Genomic DNA, 27,884 nt, shown 5'->3' with positions numbered 1-27,884 from the left:
TTTGAAAAGGGTCCATTTATTTTAGTTGGTGACAAAAGTCAAACTCGGAGGATGTCCATCCCTTATAAAATGTACAGGCATGCATATTTTAAAAAAACCTACATGTATAGACAAAACTTTTTTTACTGGTGAAACTGCACAGTCTTACAATACCAACAAAAGTGATAGAGGGAAGTATTTTCAGTCAGTCTAAAAGGCAGCAATATGACCATTCCCTTTACAGGTACACTGAATCAGTGGTCAGTCACAGCAGTATGTACTGAAAAATGTACTGAAAACTGAAAAACAGAAAAACAGAACTGAACTGTTTCAGTTGCACAACAATGCAATGTCACTCTGTACAATATAGAATCACTCTGATTCTCCTATTAACTGTTTTGGCACACTTGCAAGACATTTCTTTTCCACAAACTCCATAAAGTCCCATTAGTACCACAATGGTTGAGCTCAGAACAATGTCCATTAGTAGAGAGGCACTTGTATCCTCAATTGCTCCTCATCATGTTGTCCTGTTTTTCTCTACATGAAACACAGCTGGCCACATAGCTTCACAGAACTGGTCCAAAACACCCACCTTTTATAAAGTGTGTACTGTACAATTCTGAAATATGTTTAAAATCACATACAGTGTATTGGTATAAAGAGGCCGAGTAGTCCTTGCTGTTAGGTCTTCTCCAGATCTGTTATAAAAACCCTGAAGGGACAGTCCGTACAATCTCCCATTAAATACATACAAATTCTCAAAGCACTTTGTTTCCATAGCAGCACTGACAAATGGAAATGTCTATAAAACTAGTTCAGGCACAGTTCCTTTTTGACATAAGTCTTCTATTGACACATACTTGAAAATATTCCGATTATTACAATTTAGCATTATGCTCAGCTTAGATCTTCATCATCATCAATGTAAGGGATTTCCAGGTCGTCAAAGCTCCCATTTAAAGTCTTGCTGGTGACCTGGGGCTTGTCGGTTGGGGAGGAGTCGTCTTGGCTGGGAAGGAAGCACATGGATTGGGTAACATCTGTTTTTTGTCCTGGTGCGAACTCTCTCGTTTCATCATCTGTCAGAGCCATTAGACTTCTGACTCTCTGTGCCAGGTCAGGAGGTTTAGGCGGGCAGTCGGGCTTCTGGGTTTTCAATCGCATGGTCACCTTTCCTGGTAAGAGAAACATCAGATTAGTAAACGTATTTGGCAAAGAAGTTGTTCCTTTTTCCCACCTTTGGCTACCTTCACAACGATTTTAATCCTGTGTGAAAAAACACCGCCCTCTCTTTTATTTGAAACAGGCCTGTCCGGTAACACAGCAGCGGTGCCAACATAGAAAAAACGCGTGGGGGAATATGAATAAAATAATACAATCACATTAACTTTATTAGCAAGTTGTCTTCTTAAGCCCAGAGGAAGGTGAAGGTACCTCACCTCCCTACTGACCTTCCGAGTCCAGGCTGTCCAGGCGGTCTAGGCTCTCTGTGCTCATTGAAGATGACGAGTCCAGATTGTCATTGTCTGAGATCTCCTGCTCCAGGTCAGGTAACCTGCAAGCCAAGTCCACCCTGAAAATATCAAGAAAATATGTTATTATTCAAACTCATTGCGCACAGTCCATTTAACTTCAATGAAAGAAATCTTAGCTCACTTTTCTTGCTTGATGGACTTGATCCTGTCGATGAGGGTCCTCTCCGTTTCATCCGGATGTATTTGCTCTGGAACTTCCAGCTCTGAAGGCTTTTCAACAACCTGCACAGAGATCAGAGTAGTGGTTGGGTGTCAGCTGATGAATGAAGACACTGGCTCCAAATCAGATGAATTTTATTGTAAAAATTAGCCACTTTTCAACTTCTGTAATCTACTCTTTAGAATGTTTCAGATGTTTAGCTATCGAGTCATTAAGATGCAAAAAAGTTGTAATGAGTTTTTCTTTGTTTAAACTGCATTAAACATTAGGTAACAGTTGCTGACTCATACTGGCCATCTCCCAGGTGTAAATGTGTGGAATAATAACTTAAGAAACAATAACTGCTGGCAGATGTACAGTAGATAATCAAGAAAGCGCTTTAATATACGTTTCTGTGGATGTTTTCCTGTGGCATGGTCTGTGCTCTCTTGATGCATTATGCATCTTTGCAATATTCCAGCTGGACTTAAAAACTGATTGAAATTATTGACCGAGGTGTTATTTCATGATGAATCTTCCTTGTAGTTTTCTCTCACCGTGTTTTGTCTCCTTAGTTTGAGCTGATTTTCAGCCAGGGCCTCTGCGTATTCCAGCTCCTGGATATTCTGCATCTTCTCAGTGTAGCGTCTGAACTGCTCAGAGATCAGGATCTCCACACACCTGCAGACAACAAGGTCAAAGATGAATACAACCCATAAAAACAATGTCCATCTCTAGAAAGACATGCAGTGTATCTATCGAGAACACATACAGTATTTTAAAGCCAGACTTTTTCAGTAGGCACGGTGGAGAGTTATGGGAGTGTGCAGTGACTCACTGTGTTGTCTTGGACACATCCTTCATACCAAGAAAGGGGTCATTGACATCAGGTGAACGCAGGATGCAGGGGGCAAACACAATAGCAAGAGAGCTTGGTGACATCTTATTGTGCTCTTCCTCCTTTGCAACCCTGAAAAGACACAGATCAAGATCTCAAAGGACTTTTATCACACAAATAAACAACAGGATCAAATAATCACCATGAGGAGGGGAGGATTCTTTGCAACGCGCAAGACGAAAGCATTGCAGTTTAGGAGTAGAAGCAGTAGAAGGGAATAAAAGATCTCCCTACCTGACAAGGTGAAAGATGAGCCGCTCCAATGTGTTGTAATTAGCAGGAGGAAGTTCATCAACCTTTTGGTATACAGCCCTTATTCTCTCAGCTCTCTCTGGCAGCTCTGTGCAAACAAACATGGAGATCAATGAACTTCAAGACTTGTCAGAGTACACATCATCTTCATCATCAAGAATTTTTTTATAATTTATGACAAGAAGAAGCTGAAACAAAATTAAAACTATTTTGATAATTGATTAATCATTTAAGTAGCCCCCCCCCCCCCCCAAAAAAAAAAAGAAAATCGCTTTACTTTATAAATTATATTATTTTAAACTGAATATCTTTGAGTTTTGGACTGTTGGTCTGGGAAACTGTGATGGACATTTCTTTCACTATTTTCTGATTGGACAAAATGATTAATCGACTAATTGAGAAAATAATATGTAGAATTAATCAATAATAAAATATTTATTTGTATGAAACAGGAAAAGGAAAGGCGGATTTCTGGAAATCTGCCATCTTGCCTTAATGTAGAAGAATGTTACACAGCAATAGCTACTTTTAAACAGATCCACAGCTCCATTTAGTTTCCAATCTAAGATAACATATAAAATCCACTGATTCTAACATGATAAATGAGCTCATTTATCAGGAATGTACTTGTGCAAATGCAAAACAAGGACACAGAATGCACACATGCAGACCTTCCTGTTTTACACTAATACCATCAATGTTTACTCACCCACGGCATGCAGAAAGTCGTTGTAGAGGGAAAAGGTCATGAGGGGGTCTGGCAGCTCTCTGAGCCAACGTTTAACCAGACCTGTGATTGTGTGGATGGGGTAGTTCTCTAAACATGTTGCCTCAGGATCTGATGCCACAAGACAGAACATACAGATGAAACGCACCAAAAAATGTAAACTTATTTTATTAGAAATTATTTTCGTAATATAGAGTTTATAGTTCCTTAAACCTGTTTCAAAATATAACATATAAGTTATCATAAGTTTTCAGTTATTATTTTCCTTAATTTGAACTTGAATTATTAAAAAATAAACAGTAAACATACAAATTAACAGAGGAGATTAGACTAAGAAAGACAAAGTGGGGAAAATATGGGAAATTGATCATTTCAAATGTCTCCCTGGTAGATATGAAAAAAGTTTCTGTGAACTTAAAGTTGGAGAAAATTACATTGACTATGGCTGTCCTTAAAAACACAAGGAACATTATGTTAACCTGTCAAGGAGACTGGATTTGTGGGGTTCCTAAGACAAAATTTTGTGCATTTCGTTTCAGCATTTTCTTACCAGTCTCCAGAATCTGGTGGAGCTCCCTCGCTCGACACGCTGAGCCCGACTTGCGGTAAATACCCTCCGTGTAGAGGCCGTTCAACTCCACATGCATCAGCAGCAACTCCACCACTTTGGGCACAGGGTTGGCTTTACTGGTGAGGACACACACCTGCACCCCAAAGTGAAGGGAGCCTGGTACACTGTCATCCTATCACAAGCAAAGACGAGGGGAGTATACATGAGAAAATTATTATTTAGAGTTAATATCATACTATAGTACTTGTAGGAGTATTTAAAAATGTCAGTTCCTACCTGCCTGGCACACCGTGTCGAGCAATCTGTGATGATTTTGGTCAGGCATTTCTTGTGACATATTAACTTGCAAGCTAAAATGAAAAACAGAAGGAAATAAAAAGAGTTACATTTAATCATGTCCCTCTTATATTTTCTAAAAATGCCGTTACATTTTGTGGTTTTGCAGCTCTTTGAACTCACCACTGCACATGTAGGCTTTCTCCATTCCCCAGATGTAGGAGCCACACAAGTCACATGACTGCATAATGTTCACCTGGTATGTGCTGAACAGGTGATCCAGAGGACTATTAGGCTGTAGAGAGAGGATGTACAGACAATGCACTGGGAGGATTTACATGGATGTATCATGCAGAAACAATGCAGGTGAAGATATTCAACTTACACATTTGTCCTTTTTCCTCCTCTTCTTTGTTGTCTTGGTGGCCTGAGAGAGGCCAGAAGTGAGATATATATGAGTGAGTCAAGTGCTAGTTTACACTCATCACGTAGTTTAGAGATTGAAATTCTCAAATTTACCTTAGCTGGTTCAGACTCCCCTCGTTTTATCTCGCCCCTAATAAAGCCGTCCAGCACAGACTGAAACAAGTTGACCACCAGCGAGACTTCTGCCTTCTGCTTGGACCCTGATAGTGTGTTCACTTTGTTGTGGTAGCCCTTCATCAGATCTTTGTAGCCGATTTGGGGCTTCTGTTGGTCACAAAGTGTGCATGAAAAGTCCACGTCCACCTTCAAGCCTCTTAATTTGGCTTGTTTGTAAAACATTTAGTAGCAGACTTATGAGTGACTTAAACAGTAAAAAAAACTAAAATTAATCTACATTCCGTCATGAATGGTAGATACATGGTAGTAAAACGTGTCAAAGACCGATCCCTGTATTTTCTTCCAACTAGATTAAACTTTATATTGAATAGAGGAAGAAGCTGAACTGACCTGGACAGAGTACATGCCTTTGATGGTCTCTCTGAACTGCATGGTGGCTGTGAGGAAGATGCCCTCTGTTGGTGACAGCTCTTTTATTCTAGTTCGCAGCTCATTCACCTGAGGAAAAAGGGGTAATTTCAAAGATGGTTTTAAGATTGTGTAAACGATCTGGGCTACAGTATCAGACAGCACTGTAAAAAACTGCCCATCCACAGTACAAACAAGTGAGAGCCAAATGTGTCAAGATTTGCTATAAATAAAACCTGAGTCATCAATCTGCTGTGCTTCAAATCCCCCTCCTCTCACCTGATTGCCGAGGAATTCGTCCAGGTTTCGCAGCTCTTTGGGGTCGGTGATCTCACGGTCCAGAGACACGTTCCACTGCATCACCCGTGTGGCCCGGCTGATTCGAATGGTCGGGTTTCGACTGACCTTCTCGTTGTTTTGGTTTGGCATGTGGTAGGGATGTGGAGTGTAGTTGGCCAAGGTGACTGCAGTCACACGAGGGAGATGTGGCATTATTAGTCTGACATGACAATTAAACTAAACTTTATATACAACTAAATACATAAAGGTTGTTGCTTTGGGGAATCAGTCTTTGAAAACATTTAGTTACCGGCTTTATCTGACGGAGAGTCATTGGTCGGGGAATATTTAGGTGTCCGCTTTTTCAGGAATTTACTGAGAAACCAAATCCTGTAGAAAAGAAAAAATTGAAATACATTAAGTATTGTTAAAACCCTGAAAACTCATAACCTTGAACAATTTCCTTTGACCTGAGTGAAGGGTTTTACTTCTCAGGTGTTGTGAGTTGTGATTGGTTAGAGCCCCGTTGTCCTGAGTCCTCATTGGTGCTCCTGGGCGGAAGGCTGAACCTCGAGCCATCAGGTTCTGCTGGTAACTGCAACAGCACCAAAACATGAACATGCTGTAAGTCAAAGTATAAAATGTACGAATCAACAACTTTTGCAGAAAAACAAAAATGTTGTTGTCCTCTTTCCCCACCATGGCCCCCCAGCAGCAGCTGCACCACAGCTCCCCCACCACCAAACCAGACCACAACATGATAAAGTATTAGCACGGCAGTCGTAGTCCTTCACCAGTTTTACTCATCATGCAAAGCAAACCAACCGAACTCTGACCTTTTTTGTTTTAATTAGTGCGAGCAAAGTTAGTTCATATATTAATAACATTGTGTCAGTGTGTTATGAACATTTATTTACATGTTTACAAGTAAGATTTCATTGACACATTTACAGATTTAAAATCTTATTCCTGTGTTTATACCTTCATTATTAGATGCAGATTGGCCCTGTGCACCAATTTAAAGTATAATGATTTTTTGCCATAACCTGAAGAACATGAGTTAATTTAATAATTGGTTCATATGTATGATGCCATAAGTTCAATACAAGTTGCCATGTAGAGTTAAAAAGACAAATATGAGCAAGGTGTGTTCATGACTTAATAAATCAAAAGGCTATTGTACTTTTATACTGAAAACAACTGTAAATAAATAGAATGAACGGAAATGAAGCAATGAGCTAAGTCACAATCACTGTCTTAATTTTAAAGTGACCAAAAAACACCGACATTCAAGCATTTGATCATGTTCTGTAGTGGGTCGGAACTGTACCTGCTGACCTATGGCTCATTTGGGTGAAGCGACAAAAAAGATCAGAAATGAGCTTTGGAAATGGGCTTTGATATTTCCTTCTTGTTTTTCAGAAGCAACAGCTCATATTTCTTTTGTCCTGGGCCGCAGGGCAGAAATAAGAAGTGCCAGAACAATGCAACCTTCAGTAAATCTGGCACATACACATGCAAGGCCTGCATGCAGAAGAGAGCTGTGGGTCGGTCAAAACGTCTCTTCGGTCAGTACCTTGACCTGGGACTTGAGGGCCCGGACATCCACGCTACTGGCCGAGCTCTTCAGGCTGGGCACATGGGGACTGATGGGAGGCAGCGGAAAGCTCCAGTACTCGCTCTCCTTGGAGCCCCCAAAGTTCATCATCAAACCGCTGCGGGCGTAGGCTAAGCGCCGCTTGCGTTTGGGCAGCTTGCGGAGACGCACCCTGGCCTAATTGGGCCAGGAAAGGTGATGAGGCACAGACGGGGAGGCCTTGTTCGATTCACGTGTAAGGAGCCTCCATGTATGTGTTTATCAGCTTACAGCACACATAACTACAGTACTTTGAAAAACCAATGCAGACTTTTATTGTTGTACAGGACACTAACAACAACTACATGAGAAGCAAAAAGAAGAATGGATTGAATGTTTTGGATTATTTAACAACATGTCGACGAAGGTTACCTCATTGGTAGAGGGTGAGCTATCAGAGCCTGATGAGCTGATCCTGGACAGTTCATCAACAGACATGGACTTCCCTATGTGCCTGTGTTGCAGAAGAAAACAAGAGCAGAGCTTTGGACTATTGTGGGACGAAAAACAATTATTGGTAACAGTAACACTTTAGAAAGAAAAATAGAAACACATGTTCAGATTGGTGCGACAAAGGAAGTTTATGACTTTATTAAAAGAGCTTGTTGGGGCCATGTTAACAGAGCTCCAACATCTGTAGAGTTTAGATTGCTTACTGAATACTGGCGTCTGTCCTATTGTCTCGTCGCCGTATTTCTGGACTCGAATCATCGCTCTGTCTTTCCTTCCACCTCTCGGCCTTCTCCTTGATGCCGCCGATATCTTTGTAGCGCTGAAGCGGGCTGCCCTTACTGGGGCTGAAGGAGCGATCATCACTGCCAACTTTAGGGTCCAGTGGGAGGGAGAGGGGTCTGTTGAAAGGGGGAGGGGATCCTCTGCCCTCTCGCTTCTCCTTGCTCCTGGCCCTCTGTGCAGACTGGCCGTTGACTGGGTCCGGCTGCTGGGTCCTGTTGGGGCTGAGCTCCACTTTGTTCTGCCTCTTTAACTCTTTTTTTGTCACGCTGTTATGTAAGAACCACTAAATCAGACTGGCATCACAACAACTGTATCCATACTATAAATGTGAATGGTTTATTATCTATTTTGATTCTAATTTTACCTGAAATGCTCATACAGTAAACTGAATAAGAATGACCTAATTGCTTGCTCAAAACTACTGGATAAAACCTGGGCTGATATTAAGCCAATATAGCTTATCACAAATAATCGGCATGTATGCTGGCCTGTAAGTAACAAGACATGTTTATGCTATCTAATATTTGGCCACCAGAGAGCACTGGCAAGTAAATATTTCGTTAAAATGTAAAGTTCATATCACAATACTTTTATAACAAAATCTAAGGAATCCCTTTCAAAAAGGTTTGTTAACATTATGCGTTTGTTTAAAAAACATTTACTGGCTTATAACATTGTCTATGAATAATCTTCTACCTGTTGCAAACATGCCCCTGGACATTCACTGACAGATGGACACGCCTAATGCAAAATGTGCTACTGAGAGTGTGGAACAAAAACATCTTGAAATCCATGCAATCAGTGTAATGTGCAAGATTTGAGTAAAGGCTCTTCATGTAAGTTGGACATAAATGCTGCAACAACTCATAGATGTTTACATTTTTTTACATTGCTTCTGTTGCTTTAAATGAGAAGTGTTTCTTCAAACACAAGCACAACATTTCATGTGGTTATTGTGCGAGCAGTGTAGGCTTAGTGGCATGTGTACCTGTCCCGTCCAGGCCGGGTTTCGGGCGTCTTCTCGTCCTCCTCGGGTTGGTGCTTTGACTTCTTCAGGGAGGACCTCCATGCTGTCTGGATCACTGTAGCAGCTCGGTTTTGGTTCTCATAGAACCCACGCCAGCTCCTCTGAAAAACACCAGAAACCTTTAGTGTGTTGTCACGTTCTTTATTTGTTCTTAGACTATTAGAATATTCCTTATTTTAGCTGGCAGCCCAATCTGGGGGGACTGCCTATCTTCAACATCCATCCATTGTCTAGTAGTCTCCATAGGGAGATTTCCAATTGTCTTTCATTTTACAGTATTTTATACTATAAATGGTACCTGTATAATCAAAGTGGCGTCTCTCTTTTGCAGGAAGTGCAACCTTATGAGACAGACACGGAACCAGCGCTGCAGGATGATGATGTAATGCATCACTTCTTTGTTAAGAGTGTCTTGAAGAAGTTGCCTCCCCTTCTCCTTGAGGAACACCTGAGTAGATGAAAGAGTGGTATGTAAATGATGAAGCCACTGGGAACATTTATACTGTGTATCTGTAGTACATTTCAGTTCATGCATTACTGCTTCTGTGACTTTTATGACTTCATGTAAAGCATTAAATCTGGAATGTTTTCTTAGTAAGTGACAGTGTTCTCTGATTCATGACAATGTTCTCCAAACAGTGACAATAAAGCAGTTTGCCCTAAGAGACATTTTGATGTTCACAAAATCCCTGTATGTCATGCCATTTGTTGGATGTTTCAAATTCAAAACACATTATAGAAACATGGGTATGTGCAGTACTCATGAGTGACCCCCATGTAAAGTAAGTTTCCAACCTTCCAACCTTACTTTTATCCTCTGGACATTGAGATACCCAGAACCATGGTGAGTTAAGATCAGAATAAATTACAGGTATGATAAAGAATATTTACCTGGGTTTTGCCTATTTGATAGGTGGTCTTATCCAGCTCCATCTTCTCAAACAGTTCAGTTATGTGCTCTGGCGTTGCTGTGGCTCCTTTTGGAAGCAGCATTCTGAACTTCTCCACAAATTCCTGTCATCAAGACAAAAACAGCATCAGGGAAGTGAGTTAGATTTCCTTTTCATTGTAAATTCCTTGAATGTAGAGTTAAGTGAGATATATATACACACACACACACAACATAATTCTCAGATGATTGCTACGGTAGAAAATTACTATGTATATGTAAATTCCTGAATCACTGTTAAATCATCTGTTGAATAACTCAAAAAGGTCACTGCAACCTTTAAGACCTTTGACGTCAGAGGAGGTTCAGACTGTCTAGCTGCATAGATTAGAAGACCTTGTTTCTCAAATTCTTGATACGCTTGTTGGAAACTGATTCTGACTGGATTTTAGTTGTTTAGAGACATGCACGCATCGCTTTTTGACCTTGGCTGCGTGGGTATAACTATGCTATTGGAAAGACTCTTTGTCAAACAGACCCTATGCTGAATCTTTTTCTGACATGAATCTGAGTTTTGGTCCTGGCCCCAGTACTTCTAATATAATACATTCATATAACTTAGCATGAGAGTGCTTCTTGATTCATCAGTTACCCACCTTAAATGTGTATTTGGCGCTGTAGCCAGACTTCTGGATGTGAACCATCTGTAGTATGCCTGTGTACTTGATTTGCTGTAGCACAAGTTCGTCATCAAAGTGCAGCTCTTTCTGTAAAAACAAAAACATTTTCCAGGTGATGAACTGCATTAAACAGTCCAACGTGTAGGGCTAAATTTACCAGGATGATGTTACCTTTTCAGCGTTTGAGCGAACACAGAAAATAAAGAATGGCTCTGCTTTTTCAATCGTCTCCATCAGCTTTCTGAGCGAGGCCTGTGAGATACAGAACAGCAGTGAGTGATGGTTGATGTCGAATTATTTTGAGATGATACTTAAAGCAAGCATTTCCCTCCCACATACATGATGTCATGATTTAACTTGGACTTCATGAAACAGAGCAATAATAGTCAGGACAGATACAGAGAGGACAAACCTGAAACTGAGCGCTGACTGTAGGGGGCTTTGTCTTCCGATGGGGGTGGAAGATGAATTTGCTGGTTCGGTCGTGCATGGTGAGACCAACAACATGTTGGAGTGAACGCAAATCCATGAGCTTCTGTTTAATAAAACATAATGAAGTCTGTGAGCTTTCTGACTCCCAAACAAAAGTAACAAAAGTACTTCGGATGGACACATGAATGGATGATAGAGAGATGAAATGAATGAAATGAGGAATGAATGCCCATTCACTTTTGAGCCGTACAAACATCTCTGTAGAAGTGATTTCATGACTGCACCCATTACTAACTCTTTACCTTTGGAATGAGCTGTTTCTGTCGACCGCCTCTACTTTTCCTGAAGAAAATACAGACAACATGACGCTCCATTCAACACACAGCTCTGGAAATATAACGTGAGAAGACGAAGCATAACATATCAAAAACAGTGTGTTAATAACTAAATCCATATGGCCGACTTACTTTCTTTTTTCATAATTGGTAAAGATGTCTTCAAATACATCAATAGGAAGTTCATCCGAGCGATCAAAGGAGAAATCCAGAGTCAGGCTGTGGCTGTAAATGTCAGAGAGGTACTTTAACTTTTCTTTTAACTTTAATTATTTTTAAAGGTATTTGCCTTTTGACAAGCATATTTACAGGTGTTCATTACTGTTAAGCCACGTACGTTGTTACCTCTGGGTAACTATTTTGTCTTTGAAAAATGTACACAAAAGGGAATATTCTTTGTGTTCAGGAAATGTTTCATGTTAGTCCTGCGATGGACTGAAACCATGATGAGGGTGTTTCCCTGCCTTCCACCAACTGTATGCTGGGAAAGACTCCCACCGCTGTGAGGGCAGAGAGGTAATAACCATGACACCAGATCACAAGATAGGCTGGCTTTAAAAGTTCCTCATACCAACTGTGAACCTGGGAAGACTGGTTTCCGGTACTATGCACCTTACTACTGGAGTGAACTGTAACTTGTGTATATGTAATTTATTCTCAGGTCTCTTTAGAAAAAAAGGTCTTGATCTCAACGACTCCCTGAATAAATAGACCTTAACTAAGAATAAATAAGTGAGAGAATGTATGGAAAAATGAAAAGAAAATAATGAACTTTGGTACTTTAAAGTTGGTACTGTTTTTGAATGAAACCTGGATGGTTGATGTCTACAGTCGTTAATCAATAGTTAATGTTCTAAAACAGAAAAGGCTTGCCATGCTCAGTTTGAATACATTTAGTTGTATCAAAATGAAAATCAAGTCAAAGTGGAAGAGAGACATGTCAGTGGCAGTAAAATCCACAACAAATGCACCAGTGTAGTAGATTTACCTGGACAGTCTGTCCACAGCACTGCTGCGCTGTTTCATGTCTTTGAGGGACTTGCGGGAGCCTTTTCTGGAAGCTACTGTGGTGACAATAACAATAAAGAGAAAAAGAAAGCATCTTGATGAGATGGAGAGTCATTTAGAAAAAGTCAGCTTATCAGGAATGACATGTTTGTTTAACTGTGACTAGTTTGTCCTGCAAAGACACATCCACAGTTTTACAAGGTTATTTACTTTAGCTGCTGGTTGCAGCTAAAAAAAAAGCACTACAGCTACCTACTTAATTCTGCCCGCTGGCGTCCCATGTTCTTGAATACTGTGAGGATGCGAATGGTGGCTCGGAGGACTCCCCATCGGAACAGAGCTTCTGGACTGGATGCAACCAAGTGATGCAGGAATGCCCGCTCACTGGTCCGTAGAAGGGATACGACTTCAGGACGCATGTGCTCTGTGTTTTTCTGCCGGAAATCCTGAAGGACAAGAAGAATCATGATTAAGATGCTGTATACCTTTATTCTTGCTGTAGTTACACAACAGGGAATCTGTGGCGCTCCACATTCATTACATGTATTCCCAACTTTAAACTTCACAGTGCAACAACTGCCTTCTTGGGGGAGGGAGCAGCATTAATCATTCACTTAGTTCACAGATTTTCCAGGTTTTTCCCACGGTGGCTTATCAAACAAGGCTACTGCAGACCAGCACTATGATACAGTGGTAGAACTGAATGATTCCTTTACTGAATTCAAAATGTAGATGGGAAAATTATTATTTACTTTGTAGAATAAAGATGTGTTCAGCATGGTAAATATACTCCACCTTGATGTTATATTTAACCCTCCCAGCAAAGTGTCGAATGACAAAAGTCTGCTCTGTATTTGAAGAGGGTACAAAGAATGAGTTGTCCTGATGCTGCTGCTTCAACTTGTCCAACAGGGTTTCATCTGTGGCCTGAGGGAGGCTGAAGATACACAGAGAGGACAGAATATCAATATCAACACGATATCTGGGAAAGACAATGAGGCCAACTTAAAATAGAAAGTCAACAGCAACAGGAATGACTGCATCAGTCAAAAAAAAAACACTGGACTCGTAATAATTCAATATTAAATTAATGATATGATGATATTTTGATATACAATACTGTGGTCTAACTAGAGCATTTTTGAACTGAAAACCCTTTAAGGAAATATTATTTTTATAGGTTTGTTTGATATAAATTTGAAATGCTCATGTATGAAGTTTTGCTTACTAAGCCATATCAACATCCCAGAGAAGAAATATCATGACTTTGATTTAAACTGTATCATCCAGTTATACTTCTAGCTAGTAGTTAGTTGCGATTGGTCTGGAAAACAAGCTGAAATTACATTTATTGAATCTGTGTTTTGTGTTATGAGGTGTAAAGGAAACCCAGGACATATTTTTTGGGGCATTTCTTGTTCAAGAAAATAATTATTCCTCTCTGTCCCCTGAGCCCTTTTGCAAAATGTTACAACTAAGACGAGCTAGAGGGACCAGTCTGTCACTACACTGTATTTGAATGTCTTTTGCATGCCTTGATTTCCATATTACCATCATATGTTGAGTGTGAGAACGCACAGCAGGGCATAATTTTACAAGCAAAGTTCACCTACTTGCTCTCCTTATCCAGCAGATCAAAGAGTCCTGATGACTTCATGCTGATCAGCTGAATGCAGCCACTGTTGTCAGTGTAGTCGATGTTTTGCCAGTTGATGCCCTCTGACACATAATCTTCCTGGAATATATTTATCATATCACATAATCAGGTTACTCAGGTGAAGTAAGAGGAGGCTTAAAACTTTGCTTTTTGATAACGCTTATAGTTAGGGCTGGCTCAGGCCTGCCTGCACCAGCCCTTGTTATGCTCCTATAGGCCTAGACTGCTGGGGGACTTCCCATGATGCACTGAGCTTTCCTCCTCTCCCTCTCCATCTTTACACATTCATGTCCCTCCAATGCATATTACTAACTTTATATCTTCCCCGGAGTTTCTTTGTGCTTTGTCATCTCGCAGGTTCCTGTGAATCGTGGTCCTGGTATGCCTGGCTGCTGCCGCCACGGGCCTGCTTGACTCTCATCACTACAGTTATTATGTTTAGTCGTAGTTCTGTTACTATTAAAGCTGTTATTGCTATTATTAATCTCAGCTATTATTACAGCTGTAACTATTATTATCAGTCATATTTCCATTATTATTATAATTATAGCTGCTATTTCTACTGCTAGTGCTGCCATACATCTCTCTCTCTGTCTCTGTCTCTGTCTCTGTCTCTCTCTCTCTCTCTCTCTCTCTCTCTCTCTCTCTCTCTCTCTCTCTCTCTCTCTCTCTCTCTCTCTCTCTCTCTCTCTCTCTCTCTCTCTCTCTCTCTCTCTCTCTCTCTCTCTCTCGAAGAAGAAGAAGAAGAAGAAGAAGAAGAAGAAGAAGAAGAAGAAGAAGAAGAAGAAGAAGAAGAAGAAGAAGAAGAAGAAGAAGAAGAAGAAGAAGAAGAAGAAGAAGAAGAAGAAGAAGAAGAAGAAGAAGAAGAAGAAGAAGAAGAAGAAGAAGAAGAAGAAGAAGAAGAAGAAGAAGAAGAAGAAGAAGAAGAAGAAGAAGAAGAAGAAGAAGAAGAAGAAGAAGAAGAAGAAGAAGAAGAAGAAGAAGAAGAAGAAGAAGAAGAAGAAGAAGAAGAAGAAGAAGAAGAAGAAGAAGAATCCAAAACATGGAAGATAAAAACTAATGAAAGCACCAGGAAACACGACAGTCGATAAGACCACGTGTACCCTGAAAAATGTAAATGAAAAACACCTACTTGCTCAAGCTTGAAGATGTGCTGGTTGATGTAAAACTGCAGTTTCTCATTTGTGTAGTTGATGCACAGCTGCTCAAAGCTGTTTGTCTGGAGGTTCTCGAACCCGAACATATCCAGGACACCGATGGACAAACACTAAAAACAAAACAAACGGGACGATTCATAACATACAAAAGGCAGCATACTGGAAACGTGGTAATGTAATTAATTAGCTTCACAAAGCTGCACATTACTGCTAAACATACAGTGTATTTTTGATGAACAATGCAATATGACTTCAGATACAGTGCAGCCCTAAATTGCATCATGTAACTTACAGAGACGGACTCCTCCATGTCTCGTCTATTAAGCATTGCATGGTTGATGTGAAGGATGATCCAGTCAAACAGAGCACTGTACAAAGACTTGGCCATGGAGTCCCGCACTGTGGAGCCCTAACGGCACAGAAACATCAAACAAAGCAACAAAGTTAACTTCAACTCAAATGGGGAAAAAAAGGTGGAAACAACTTTAAATTTCATGCAGACCACAATACCAGACGAGTGTTTTGCAGGAGGATTACGAAAAAAGCAATGATAATTCAACAGAATTATATGTAATGATTTAATAATTAAACTTAAGGGGGCAGCCCTAATACTATATATACTATACCTCTTGTAGTGTGTACTGTGAAACCACGCTGGCGTTGGCAGTTACTACTCTCCTCTTGGTCAAAGTCTTCACCAGTAGCTCCTTTTTCACCTAGAAAAAAACAAAGCAAACAAACAGTTTAGACAGTTCTGCAATACTGTAACACATTATTATTCACAATCACCACTAACTACTGTATTTGACAAACAGGTTGAAACATGTTTGTTCTTAAGAAACATGGAGAGCTATTTTAGGCGTAGCGATGACGCAGCTGTGATTTCATCCCAAGGGTTTTGTTGAAATAGCACAACAACACTAGAAATCAACTGGAGACTGTCGATAATAAATCCAGATGACGATTTAGCAGTGTATAAGTGTATCATCGGTTAGCATACATAATAAACTTTCACTTTAGGAACGTACTTTGAGCAGGTCAGACAGTGTGGATAAAACTTCAGCAGGCCCGACCTCCAGGACTTCAGCGTCCTCTGACAGTGTGTACGTCACATTGCCCAGGTGCAGGATGGCAGAGAGGATGGAAAATATGCTGCATAGTGGACACACACACACACACACACACACACACACACACACACACACACACACACACACACACACACACACACACACACACACACACACACACACACACACACACACACACACACACACACACACACACACACACACACACACACACACACACAGATAGCATGAGTGGTTTTTAAATCCTCAATTTTAGAATAACAGAACAACTAAATGCAATGCTAAATGTCTAACTTGGCCATCCCACCACAATTCAATGAAATGTAGTTATGTTACACTAAGAATTGAACATTTTATCACTAATCAAGCTGACCTGACTTCAATCTTTTAGGTTGCTACAGGAGTGAAGTAGAGCGGGGCAGGGACACTCAGTTCAGTTTATTTCTTAGTGACTGATAATTCTTCTCATACTCTCATATATACTGAACACTGTATCTCATTCATATCTCTTTTTCTTGCTACTAGTTCATCAGTACGTCAGTAATAACCCACAGCTATAACCGACTAACAGTGTCTGGTAGGCTAAACGTTGCCGTGTTGACATAAACACATCAGTGTTGCCTTCTAGCAAGCACATCTAGTACTGCAGAAGTTAATAGTAGTTGAGATTAACATTATCTATTTTTCTATATTGATATATGTCATCAGCTACAAAAACAAGCTGTACATGCAGGTCAAGAGTTAGTGAGTTAGATCAACCTTCTGTAAATGTGCTTTGTGCACAACCAGTTCTCCACTGGATCTCAGTGACTGCACTAGAGGTGTTTGCTTAGGAATGTATGAAGCCCTTGATTACAGAAATAATAATTTCACTTTGGCCATAGTTCCTGACTTTATGCCCGTTACATTCCCAACTATACACTGCTCTGTAGATTTATTCACTAACAGTTACTGTGTCTTCAGTTTGGTTATTCACCAACCTGAACAGGTTACAAACGCGCTTTTATGTGTACGCCGTGTCCCGAGGCTGTCAGGCGCTTGTCGACATGCTTGCTGCATTTTTCTCCTGCTTGACTTGACAAGCTCTGACCTGTTACTGACACCAGCATAAAAAGCAGAAACTCTTCAGTGTTCAGTTAAATTACAAATTACTTCGCCTACCTACATAGTTTTTAGATTGGTACAGCTAACTGAGAGCTGTGCAGTGTCACTGTAAACGATGTTAACACTGATTGTGAGGCAGAGTGAAATGTTGCTGAGCCATGCACAACAAACATTTCTTTCAAATATTTCTGGAATCCTTAGCTGTCTTCACCCTCTCAGCAGACCAAGTGAGTGGGCTTTCCTGTAATAACATACATTCCTGAGACAGTCTAAACCTTCTGGCATGTACTGTTGTGTCCTTGATGACAAATCCCACATGTCTGACAGAAAAAAAACAACCTAATTATTATTATTTACAAACATCTTTGGCCTTAAATACTGGACATTTCCAAGTCAGATTGTTTTGTTACAGGCACACTTTACTGGTCCATTAACTCTTTTGTTGACTTTTCCTAAAGGGTAGGTGTAGGTACACTAGTTAGTTTGACTCCGGCCTGCAGCAATTTAGTCAAAATCCCACATACTGCTTCTTGGTGGAGGCCAGGAAGCCAACCATCTCCATAGCTTGATGGAGCCTCTTGTACTCCTGCCGAAGTTTCTCCTCTTCATCTAAATGGAAGTCTTCCTGCAGAACAATCAGACGAGATATGGAGAGAAAGAGGGGGTGAATATTGAGCATAGCCACAGCGGTGTATGCCTATGAGACAGATTACACTGTCAATCTAAACTGTCCACACATAATGAATGATGTTGAAACAAGATTCAAGACAACTGAATCATCTCTTTTCTTAAGCTTTTTGATAGTCCTCATGAAGACATGACTGTTGACACACTGTTTTTATTATTCATTAGTTCGCTGTGAAATACACCTTTTGTGATTTTATTATTTCATCCAAAATTATAGATTCTCACACTCTTATTCTTTCATTGATTTTCATTTTCAAGGTTTCACACACTTTTGTCAACAGTTATTATTTGTAAGTGTGCTCTATAAATAAATTGACTTGACTAAATTAGATTTTCCAGGTTGTGTTCACATCTGTAATTGAGTTTCAAAAGCTGAAGATTGGTTCCTCCTTTTGTTGCCTTCTGCATGATCAGGGACAAAGCTAAACGTATTCATCAATTTATTTTCTAATGTCTGAGCACAGACATACAGTGGCTAGTTATGAGAATTAGTTGAGACTGCAGCTGGAATGGTATCATAAATCATAAATAAAGAGCTAGTAAAAATAAATAAATGGACAATAGGTACTAAACTGGAGAACATGATGGAGGAATTGCTGGTAGTTGGTCCATGTTGCATTGTCCACGCATACAAAATGCACCAGATTGCTTGAAACCAGACAGAGACCAACCTTTTCAAGTGTTGTTAGAACATTTTTAGTCCACACCAGGGTTCAATCAAACAACAGCATTTTCAAAAGACATAAATAAACAGAATTGAATAGGCAAAGGTATCAGTATTTAAACATGGCCTTAAATTCTCAATATAATACCATGATTGTGAAGGAAAGCAGGTGCACTGTAAGCCTAGTTAAAGTGTATTTATTCACTACACAGGGGAAACTTTGATATGCAACAGTTTACAGTTGAGAAGTTTCAAGGGTCTGTTTCTGGAAAACATCTACCGCTGGTTTTCCCCATTTGATAACATCAAATGACGCATCGTGTCTTATGCCAGTCCTCCCCTTTCTCTATAACTGCCGCTGTAATGTGTGTGGATAAAAGGTACCTGCTTGAGGTAGAGATAATCCTGCGGCTTTAACAGATGAAACTCCTCCTGCTCGTCTTTGGACGCGCCCACCAGCAGATAGTAGAACACGTGGTAGTTCCTGCGGGTCAGAGGTCACAGAGCGCCGATACAGTCAATCAGGGCTCACGCAAGTTTCATTTCAACTCTGTTGTTTACTCAACATGTCTCTGCATACAACGCTGTAAAGGTAGTTAGGTTGTCTGCTTATATTAGAGGTCAGGGTTCAGGTACAAATTGGTGACTATGTGCGCCAAGTTGGTATTAGTAAAATATTAATTTCCATGCCCAGGCTTTGAATGCATAAATAAAAAAATAAATGTGAATTAGGAGTGTTTCTGTGAGGATTTAAAATGTCATCTGACTGAGTCCTCATCATACCTCTCACTCTTATCTCTGGACACCAGGCGGCACTTTTCTAGCAGGTATTTCTCAATAATTGCCCTGCAAGAGACACACAAGAAGAGAAAGTCAACAAAACCTTTGATGCTTTGGTTTGGTTGCCAACATCATTGACCATAACTAACACAAACATGATGCCTCACCCTCTGATGACACCGCTCTCCAGATAGTTGAGCTGGATGAACTTCCCAAAGCGGCTTGAGTTGTTATTCTCTGCAGTCTTGGCGTTGCCAAAGGCCTGTTTAAAACATAGGGAACATCAGTTTTCATTAAAATAAACAGACGTATTTGTGGGCATATATCTCACAGACACTGGCACCCAGACTTAAACACTGTAAATGTTTGCTGCACAGAGCAGCTATCAAATAAATCACTGTGGTTTGTGGAGGCAGCCGCTAGCAACCTTATGTAACATTGAAGATCAAGTTGGTCTAACTCCGAACACATTATCAATCAATCTGTCTCGATTCATTGATTCATCTTTGGTCAATGAAATGTCCACCCAGAAGGTAGCATCTTCAAATTCCTCCTTTAGTCAGTCTAAAACCCAGAGATATTCAGTTTACTTTGATAAAATACTAAAAAGAAACAAAACAGAAAATATTCGCATTTGAAAAGCTTAAACCGGAGAAGTTTGGATTTTTTTTCCTTTAAAAAATGACTCAAAACGATTATCAAAATAGTTGCTGTTTCATTTTTTTTCTATCGACTAATCAATTAATCTACTAATTGTTGTAGCTTTATTTCTGACCTAATGCAACAAGATCTGATAATTAACCCATAATGAGGCAAATTAGAGAATAATTAAAAACAATATTAGTAAAACTAAACAGCAGTAATGTTTTCCTGAAAATGTAATTTTTGATGTTGTGATTACTTTCTATGATCTATTTACATATACTGAAACTGTTTGCCGTCACATTAACACTGACAGGAGGCTACAACTGAACCGCCTTCTTATTCACCACAACACCCTCATTACCAACCCACCTGTGTCACTGCATTATATTTCAGTCCACCTGGCTGCAATGCACTCTCAGTGCTTTCATCAGCGATGCAGTTAAACCAGGAGACTCACATCTATTATGCACATGTTTAAGTGGCCACAAGCACTGAAAATAAAAGCTCCACTGAGCTGCCTTTTGTTAAGTTATCAATAAGGCTTCTGAATAAACACACTTTTACAGCCACTTAAAACACAGTTTCTTCTTTGGTGGTTGGTGTTTTCTGCTCTGCTTGTGTGATCTTTTCTATAGTGGGCCTATAAAAAGGACCACTTCTAGAAAACTACTACTGTTGCCTCAATGTTATCATTGAGTAAACAATAAATTAATCAGATGGTGTGAAGGAACTATTAGCGGTTTGACTGATTTGTCAACCACCACAAACTTGCCATGATTCAAATGGCTATCATGAGCTGGTCTGATGTGAGGATTTTCAGCTTTTTCCTGTTTCATATGATTATAAATTAAATATCTCTACTTTTCAAGACAAAGTAGGAAGTAATTTAAAGACGTTTAAAGGCATTTGTCATTATCATCTAGCCTAAACAATTAATCGAAAAACAAACTGCTAGAATAACTGATGACGAAGATAATCATTAGTTGCACCCCAAGAGGAAACTTTATGATTGACTGTTATTGTGTGACTGGAGACAGTAACTAAGGTTCACTAACAATAAACACAACAGATTCCACCCAGTAAAATCACTGGGTAAAATGACATTACCTCCAGCTGACTCTGGATCAGCTTCTACTTCCCAAGTTTTAGTTTTTCCCAAAGGAAAAGAAGAATCCAAACTGAGCCCACATCAGCGTCTAAAGGTATTGTTGTTCACTCCAGTGTGAGCTATGCTGAGGGTCGTGTCCTAACAGGCCAGAGTTACGCCTACGCAGACAGCGAGCGAGACCTGCATACTGTACTGATCACACGCTGGCAGATGAAGCTGGAATGTTCCTACTGAGTGCACCTCTGTAAATACAGCGAGTGAGTTTTTAAACACGCATGGTGTTCATTTTCAACCAGATCAATCAAACCAAGACAGAAAGAAGTTGAATACAGTGTGGAAAGGATGAAAGGCACGTGGAGAGAAAAGTGAAGATGGTATGACGAAGAGGGAGGGAAACAGGTGTTTGCCACGTCCCAGTTTAGGGGGCTGATCCTCTGAAGGACAGTATCATGAAGAGGGCCAGGTTGAACTTGCTCTTCCTCCCTAACGGAGACAAAAACTAATGATGCATTCTGCTGATAAAAGTCAACAGAATTTAGTTTATCACCAGGAATGTGGCCTGAAACTCCTAACAAAGTGGGATATAGTGTTAAACTAGGACAAGTTTGATGAGTTCACAGAATGAGTGGTGACATTTCACTTGTTCAAATGACGGACGCCTGGCAAACTGTTTCTTTTAAAATTGATTAACTGATTTATCAAGCGAAAAAGATTATCTGGTTTCAGCTTCTCAAATGTGAGGATTTGCTGATTTTCTCTGTTTTACATCATTATAAATTAAATAAACACACATTTTGATGATGTCCCTTTTTGGCTTGGGACTCTTTAACAATGTCTACCTGTGACCAATCATTGCTAGTTGCATATGATTATGAGTTTTAACTGACCCAAAGAGTAATTTTTACCCTTTTATATTTCATTTCCAAGGCCTTGCGGTTTTAAAAACATCCAATATTTCACAAGAAAATGAAAAAAAAAAAGGAAAGAGGAGGGTCTGAAAAAATGAACATAATTTTGTCAATTTTGTCAAGCATAATCTTCATTCCTATCCTGTAAATTGTCTTCTGACCCCTTGAGGTGGTCAAGAGGCTGGGAACCCCTGGTCTAGTTCATATAATACATTTCTCAGTGATCGATCACCACTTAAATGACATCATCATGTGATATTTCCTGACTTTTATGAGTTGCAAAGGATCACCTGAAAAAACTGATGCATACTGAAGGTTGCAAACGATATGTACCAGTAGTGTCCTAGAAATGCAGACAACAGAAGGGGACACTGGGATAGAAAATAGCCCTAAAGATGAAAAATGGAACCACATTCTGCCTTGAAATGCAGACCTTAGAGAATCCATGATTCCTGAATTGAACCACAGCCAAACAAAGAAAGAAGGAGGAGAGAAACAGCGCATTTGTGAGAACAGGGTTTAAGAAGAGAGAGAGAAAGGAGGTGATTCATACTTTGTTGTGTAGGTTTGCCAGCAGACCTGGCTGAGCCTGTTCTGACACGTTCCTGTTTCTCCTCTCTCTCCGGTGTTCCCTCAAAGACAACGCCCTGCACATTCCCCCTGTGGAGCTCAGCTCTCAGCTTCCTTATGACCAACACCCAACACAAACCTCGAGTAACAACCACTCAGCCAGTCAGGTAACCGCCATTCTTAATGGAAGCAAGGTGCCATCACCTGCTGGCTATTGACTGCAGATCTTTTCCTGATTTTAAAATCAAAATAACATACTTTGATATCTTCATTACTTACAACACATTAAAAAGGGTCAGTGTCAGTGTCAGTTTTCTAGCACCAAGAAGATTAAAAATGCGTGCAGTTTCCGCTACATCTAGTGAGATAACATTGAATTAAAAGTTAGAAGGAAAGAAAAAGAAGTCATGGTTTTTGATTTCAGATAAAAGCAGGAACAAGAGTCTTCTGGTGTGACTCATCTAGACAAAGGAAATCCCAAGATGACAGTAGGCAAACAACAGAACCTGGTCCTCATTACCACAGCAGGAATCTTGTCAATAGGCCTTGGCTTTGCCTCTATTGATATTCAGCTTTGGTGTAAACACTTGTGCATGGACTCCTCTGGTTTAACCTAAGGCCAACTGTTGTCACATGACCTCTGTCTTCAGTAAGCTTGTTCCTTATTCACTCTGTTAAAACAGAAAATCACACCAAAACAACAAGCCACTTTCACTTCAATTTCAATCTCTGCCTCTTTGATCGGCTGTTAGGAGGAGAGCACAAAACAACGAAATGCCAGAAAGATCAGTTAACAGGAAAAACACTTAAGCTGTTGCTTATTTCCAATGAGAAACTTGTTGTACTTGTTCAGAGAGAGGAAGAACCCATATTTAGTCACTGTCTAAAGACAGGCTGGCCCCTTGGGGTTGTGTGTGTGTGTGTGGTGGTGGGGGGGGGGGGGGGGGGGGGGTTGTGTTCACTGATCAGTAACAAAGTGGGCCAGGATCCTTTGTGTAAAAGGTTAGTTGGTCTATTGATGGACAGATAAACCATGCACTTGTTCACTGATCTGAAAAAGTACAATCTCCGCATCTACTGCTCCTACAGAATTTCCACATATTGGTGCAGGAACATATTTAAAAGGTGCAAAGTAAAGAGACACAAGCAGCACTTTCAAAAATCACCATGAATAAAAGTTATTTTGTTTTATAATACTGTGTCTTAAATGAACTGAAACCAGCTTATGCTTCCCACTTGCAAAACAGTGTTTTTTCCCATGAAACACAACAGTTGGTAAGTCCCAAGGAGGTGTGTGTTTCTCTAAAAAAGCATTTGGCCTAGTTTCTATGTCAGCTATCATTTAAACACATTGCGCAATTTAACAGACAACTGAAACAGAAAGCACACGTCACAGGGAAATGTGGGCAAATGTGTCGTCCTGTTACTCATTGACACGGTTACTGTAGCACAACGCGGTTGTGATACCCAATAAAGACATCTTATAACATAAATGTGTGAGAGTGAATTTGACGTTGGGAAGTGGGAATTCTCAGTTGACAGACAACTGTTTTGCTCTATGGTGCTTTTTGATTTGAGGAAATGTTAGAGCTTCACGAAATTCCAAACGTGAGAGGAACATCGCAAAACAAACTGCGCAAACGCTGATATTTAGATATATTACTGATCATGAACATTCAGCATGGATACAGATTTTCCACCTTCTTATTCAAACTGGTAAATGCTTGTGGCCCTTTATGTTTTCTCCTTTGTTTGCATCTTCTCTTACAAATACGTGACTAACAAAATACCACAGAGTCTCTCATGGTTTAGATCACACAGCTTTTTGAGGTTATTGTTGATTGCACTGATATTTTTATGGCAGGAAGTGCAAAACACATGAAGCTGATACATACTTTCTGTATGAAGGGAGTGGTTTCCTCAATAAAAATATCTAAAAAAAAAAAGCATGAGGCAAGGGTGGGCACTTAGGGTATGCAAATACATGTTCATTTAGACTCTGCACCCTGACCTGGAGCCATAAAACAAGAAGAAAAGGATGGCAGAGTCTTGGTTCATGTCATTCTCTGCAGACTGCAGCGAAGGCAGATAATCAGTTGGTTAAGCCAACAAGATTATCATTTTCTAAATCAACGAATGACTGGTGTCGTTGACTAAACTGAAAACACCAGCACCATTTGGAGTTTCCTAAACCACCAACACATGCAAGTTTGTTTCTGATGGGGTGAAAGATTGGGACACTTTGGGGGGGGGGGGGGGGGGGTTACAACAGGAAATGCCTCAACAAAATGTTTTCAATGAAATAAATGGAGGGCCAAACCAACATGCTCACATGAGTGGCTCAAAATTCATAGCATGCTGTTTTGATTAATGAGTCATTCGTTTTTTGTATTAGTTGTTTACTCTATGTCCAAAAATAGAGGAAAATACCAATAAAAATTTCCCAGAGCCCACAGGGGTATCTTCAAGTTGCTTGTTTTGTCCAACCACCAGTACAAAACAAAAAATATACAATTTGCATTTATATCAAGCAGTAAATACTCATATTTGAGAGACTGAAACAAGAAAATGTTGGCACATTTAAATTACAGTTTTCTCTGGTTACAGCTTCTCTCGTTGCTGCTTTTCTCTGTCTTATATCACTGTTAACTTAATGTATTTTGGGTTTTGGACATATGAAAATGTCATGTCTGGCATTTTCACTGTTATGTGTCATTTTATGGACCACCACTATTAATCGAGAAAAATAATCATCAGATTAAATCAACAATGAACATAATTGTTAGTTGCTAGTTTCCAGGGTTTACGGCTGGGGACTGCCCAAGAAATGGTTTACGGCTTGACCTCTTTAAAACAGGGTAAAGACTTACAATAAATAAATAAATAAATACCTCTGAAAAGTTCCCAGCAATTGTGACATCTTCACAATGCTTGTCTATTCTATTTGCAATAATATTAAGAAGTAAATCCTGACATTTGAGAACCTGGAGCTTGAAAATGTTTGACCCAAGTTGTTGTCTATTAATTTTATGTTGATTGACTGATTGTTTTGACTCTGGATCTAAGAATTTTGAAAGATGAGACACAAAACTCTCTTTGAAGTTATCAGTGTGGACTGCTACAACAGATGTGGGTGTCAGTGATTTTAGCAGGTGTAGTCAGGTTCACATCACAGTGACTTACCTCTAGCACCGGGCCAGCCCCGAGGATGGTCCGTTCCAGCCCGGTGGAGTACGTCTTCTGGCTGAGGGCAGTCAGGCAGTGGATGAGATAACTGCTGCTCTCAGTCTTTCCTGAACCACTCTCACCAGATATCACAATGCACTGGTTAACCTGCCTGTTCAGCATAGCACGGAAGGCCACGTCTGCTATGGCAAATATATGAGGGCTTAGTTTGCCCAGTGGCTGATTCTCGTACATCTTGACATACTTGGGATTGTAGTAAACAGGAAGGAACTTATTGGGGTTGATCGCGATGAGGATGTTGCTGGCGTAGGTGTAGATTTTTAACCTGTAGAAGCGCTGGCGTAAAGCCTCCAGAATACTCTCCTCAGTCACAGTTTGGAGGTTGCAGAGGTCGTCATAGTCCTCTCTTTCTACTTGGTTGCCCCCGTTGTTAGCTTGCTGCTGGAGGATGAAGTAGTACCCACTGCTCTTAGGGTGCCACCTCTGTGTCTTTGGTGGCCACAGCAGGACTCGCTCCAAAGGGCAGTCTCCGGCCTCCAGCAACCTCTCCTCTCCGCCGCTCTCCCTGACCTCCAGCAGGCTGTACGTCTGGTTGGCATCCAGGCCCAGAGTGACCACGGCATTGTGGATGACCGTCCTCGCCGTGTCCCCACCGCTGACCTGCTGGGGACAGTAGTCAACTGTGTCCTGGGGCAGCCTGGGGTAGATCTGCACAACGCGGGCCTCTCCATCCTGTTCAGCAGCCCCGGCTCCATCTGTAGTGCTCATTCTGATATACAGATATACAAGCAAGCTTCAGCATAACTCACTGCCCCAACTCTCTGCCAGCATCCACTGCAGAAACACACACATAATGTGACCAAATGCCAGTTTAAAATTAAGAAAATAAATTAGGAATTAAAAGGTTAAAGTCCAGGTTACATTCCAAACATACTCTTTACAGTAAAATGTGTTATTTCTGGTATAAAAACTTTGCAAAACACTAAAAGTGCATGTCTATATGTTTGCCTACTGTATCAACGATAATCTCCAGTTATTCCCATCAAAATACATATACAGCCGTCAAAATGTCAAAATAAGTCTTACCTTTCGAGAAATACCACTCATTTCATCTTTAAAAGCCGAAATACTCCTGACAGCAGCGAAGACAAGAGGGAGACCAGTGCACCTCCGGTTAGCGTTAACGAACTCCAATCAAACAACTTGAGGAGAAAAAAAAAAAGGTTCTTCACCTGAGCTTCGCAAAAAAAGGTGAGCCAACAAACTGCTTGTTCACAGTTTTAAATGACGAAACATTTCCCAGCAGTTCGGCGACGTTATTGCTCTTAAAAATACAAAAAATACACAGTTTCTTCGATAAATCGAGGACTAACGTCTCCCCGTCGTCCTGTTCGAAAACTTTGGCTAACTTTACTTCCTAGATTTCTCCACACACACACACACACACACACACTCACTAACCATCGACGAGGTGGAAATAAATGGATGATTTTCCCTTCAGTGACCTGAAAGATGTCACCCTTTAGCCAACAGGAGATGAAACTGCCGAGAAATTGACACCAGAGCAGTTTGTACCAGAAGGAGAGAAGGTGACACCGTCACATTACCGAGGAGGAGAAGTTAATAGAGGGCGACGCGAGTCAGCAGTTTAATTGACCTCATGTGTTATTACGGCCGAGCTGTGGGGTTACAGCACCCCCTGGTGTAAGTTGTAGGTATTACAACCAATTCACAGCGCATAGTACCACATCGAGGCAGCGGTGTAAAGTAACTACTGTAAGTATATTTGCTCAGAAGTACTCAGATCTTTTACTTAAAAAAAGTAGTCCTGCTTTCAAAAGTATTTGCATCAAAATATACTTAAAGTACCAAAAGTAAAAATACACATTATGCAGAATTGCCCATTTCTTTAATTATTTATATTATTGTATTGTAAATATTGATGCATTACAACACTTTAATGTTGCAGCTGGTA

At 40.3% G+C, this 27,884-nt stretch overlaps 1 protein-coding gene across 2 annotated transcripts; it reads right to left on the bottom strand.

Moving 5' to 3' along the window:
- Positions 1 to 27,104, bottom strand: LOC139295971 (myosin IXb). Of its 2 annotated transcripts, none has more exons than XM_070918189.1 (41): positions 26,996 to 27,104; positions 25,907 to 26,678; positions 19,660 to 19,754; positions 19,496 to 19,558; positions 19,097 to 19,196; positions 17,886 to 17,986; positions 16,195 to 16,318; positions 15,793 to 15,882; positions 15,459 to 15,575; positions 15,142 to 15,276; positions 13,966 to 14,087; positions 13,148 to 13,289; positions 12,609 to 12,798; positions 12,333 to 12,408; positions 11,477 to 11,569; positions 11,312 to 11,351; positions 10,990 to 11,112; positions 10,749 to 10,829; positions 10,554 to 10,664; positions 9,900 to 10,022; positions 9,307 to 9,456; positions 8,970 to 9,109; positions 7,903 to 8,247; positions 7,619 to 7,700; positions 7,187 to 7,384; positions 6,099 to 6,205; positions 5,921 to 6,000; positions 5,611 to 5,795; positions 5,314 to 5,421; positions 4,900 to 5,070; positions 4,766 to 4,807; positions 4,564 to 4,675; positions 4,381 to 4,454; positions 4,084 to 4,276; positions 3,516 to 3,644; positions 2,789 to 2,894; positions 2,495 to 2,626; positions 2,214 to 2,337; positions 1,639 to 1,739; positions 1,434 to 1,555; positions 1 to 1,157 (listed from the first exon to the last, which is right to left on the bottom strand). In XM_070918189.1, the coding sequence occupies exons 2-41, from the start codon at positions 26,675 to 26,677 to the stop codon at positions 880 to 882; spliced, it is 5,676 nt and encodes a 1,891-aa protein (XP_070774290.1). In that variant the 5' UTR covers position 26,678; positions 26,996 to 27,104; the 3' UTR covers positions 1 to 879. The 2 variants fall into 2 exon arrangements, with proteins under 2 accessions (XP_070774290.1, XP_070774289.1); XM_070918188.1 differs by having other exon boundaries at positions 12,333 to 12,413; positions 12,611 to 12,798.
- Positions 27,105 to 27,884: the final 780 nt, after the last annotated feature.

Source organism: Enoplosus armatus, chromosome 14 (genome assembly GCF_043641665.1).
Source record: "Enoplosus armatus isolate fEnoArm2 chromosome 14, fEnoArm2.hap1, whole genome shotgun sequence".
Classification (NCBI taxonomy): Eukaryota; Metazoa; Chordata; class Actinopteri; order Centrarchiformes; family Enoplosidae; genus Enoplosus; species Enoplosus armatus.
Note: the sequence above shows the minus strand (reverse complement) of the source record. Positions and strands in the feature narration are given on the sequence as shown.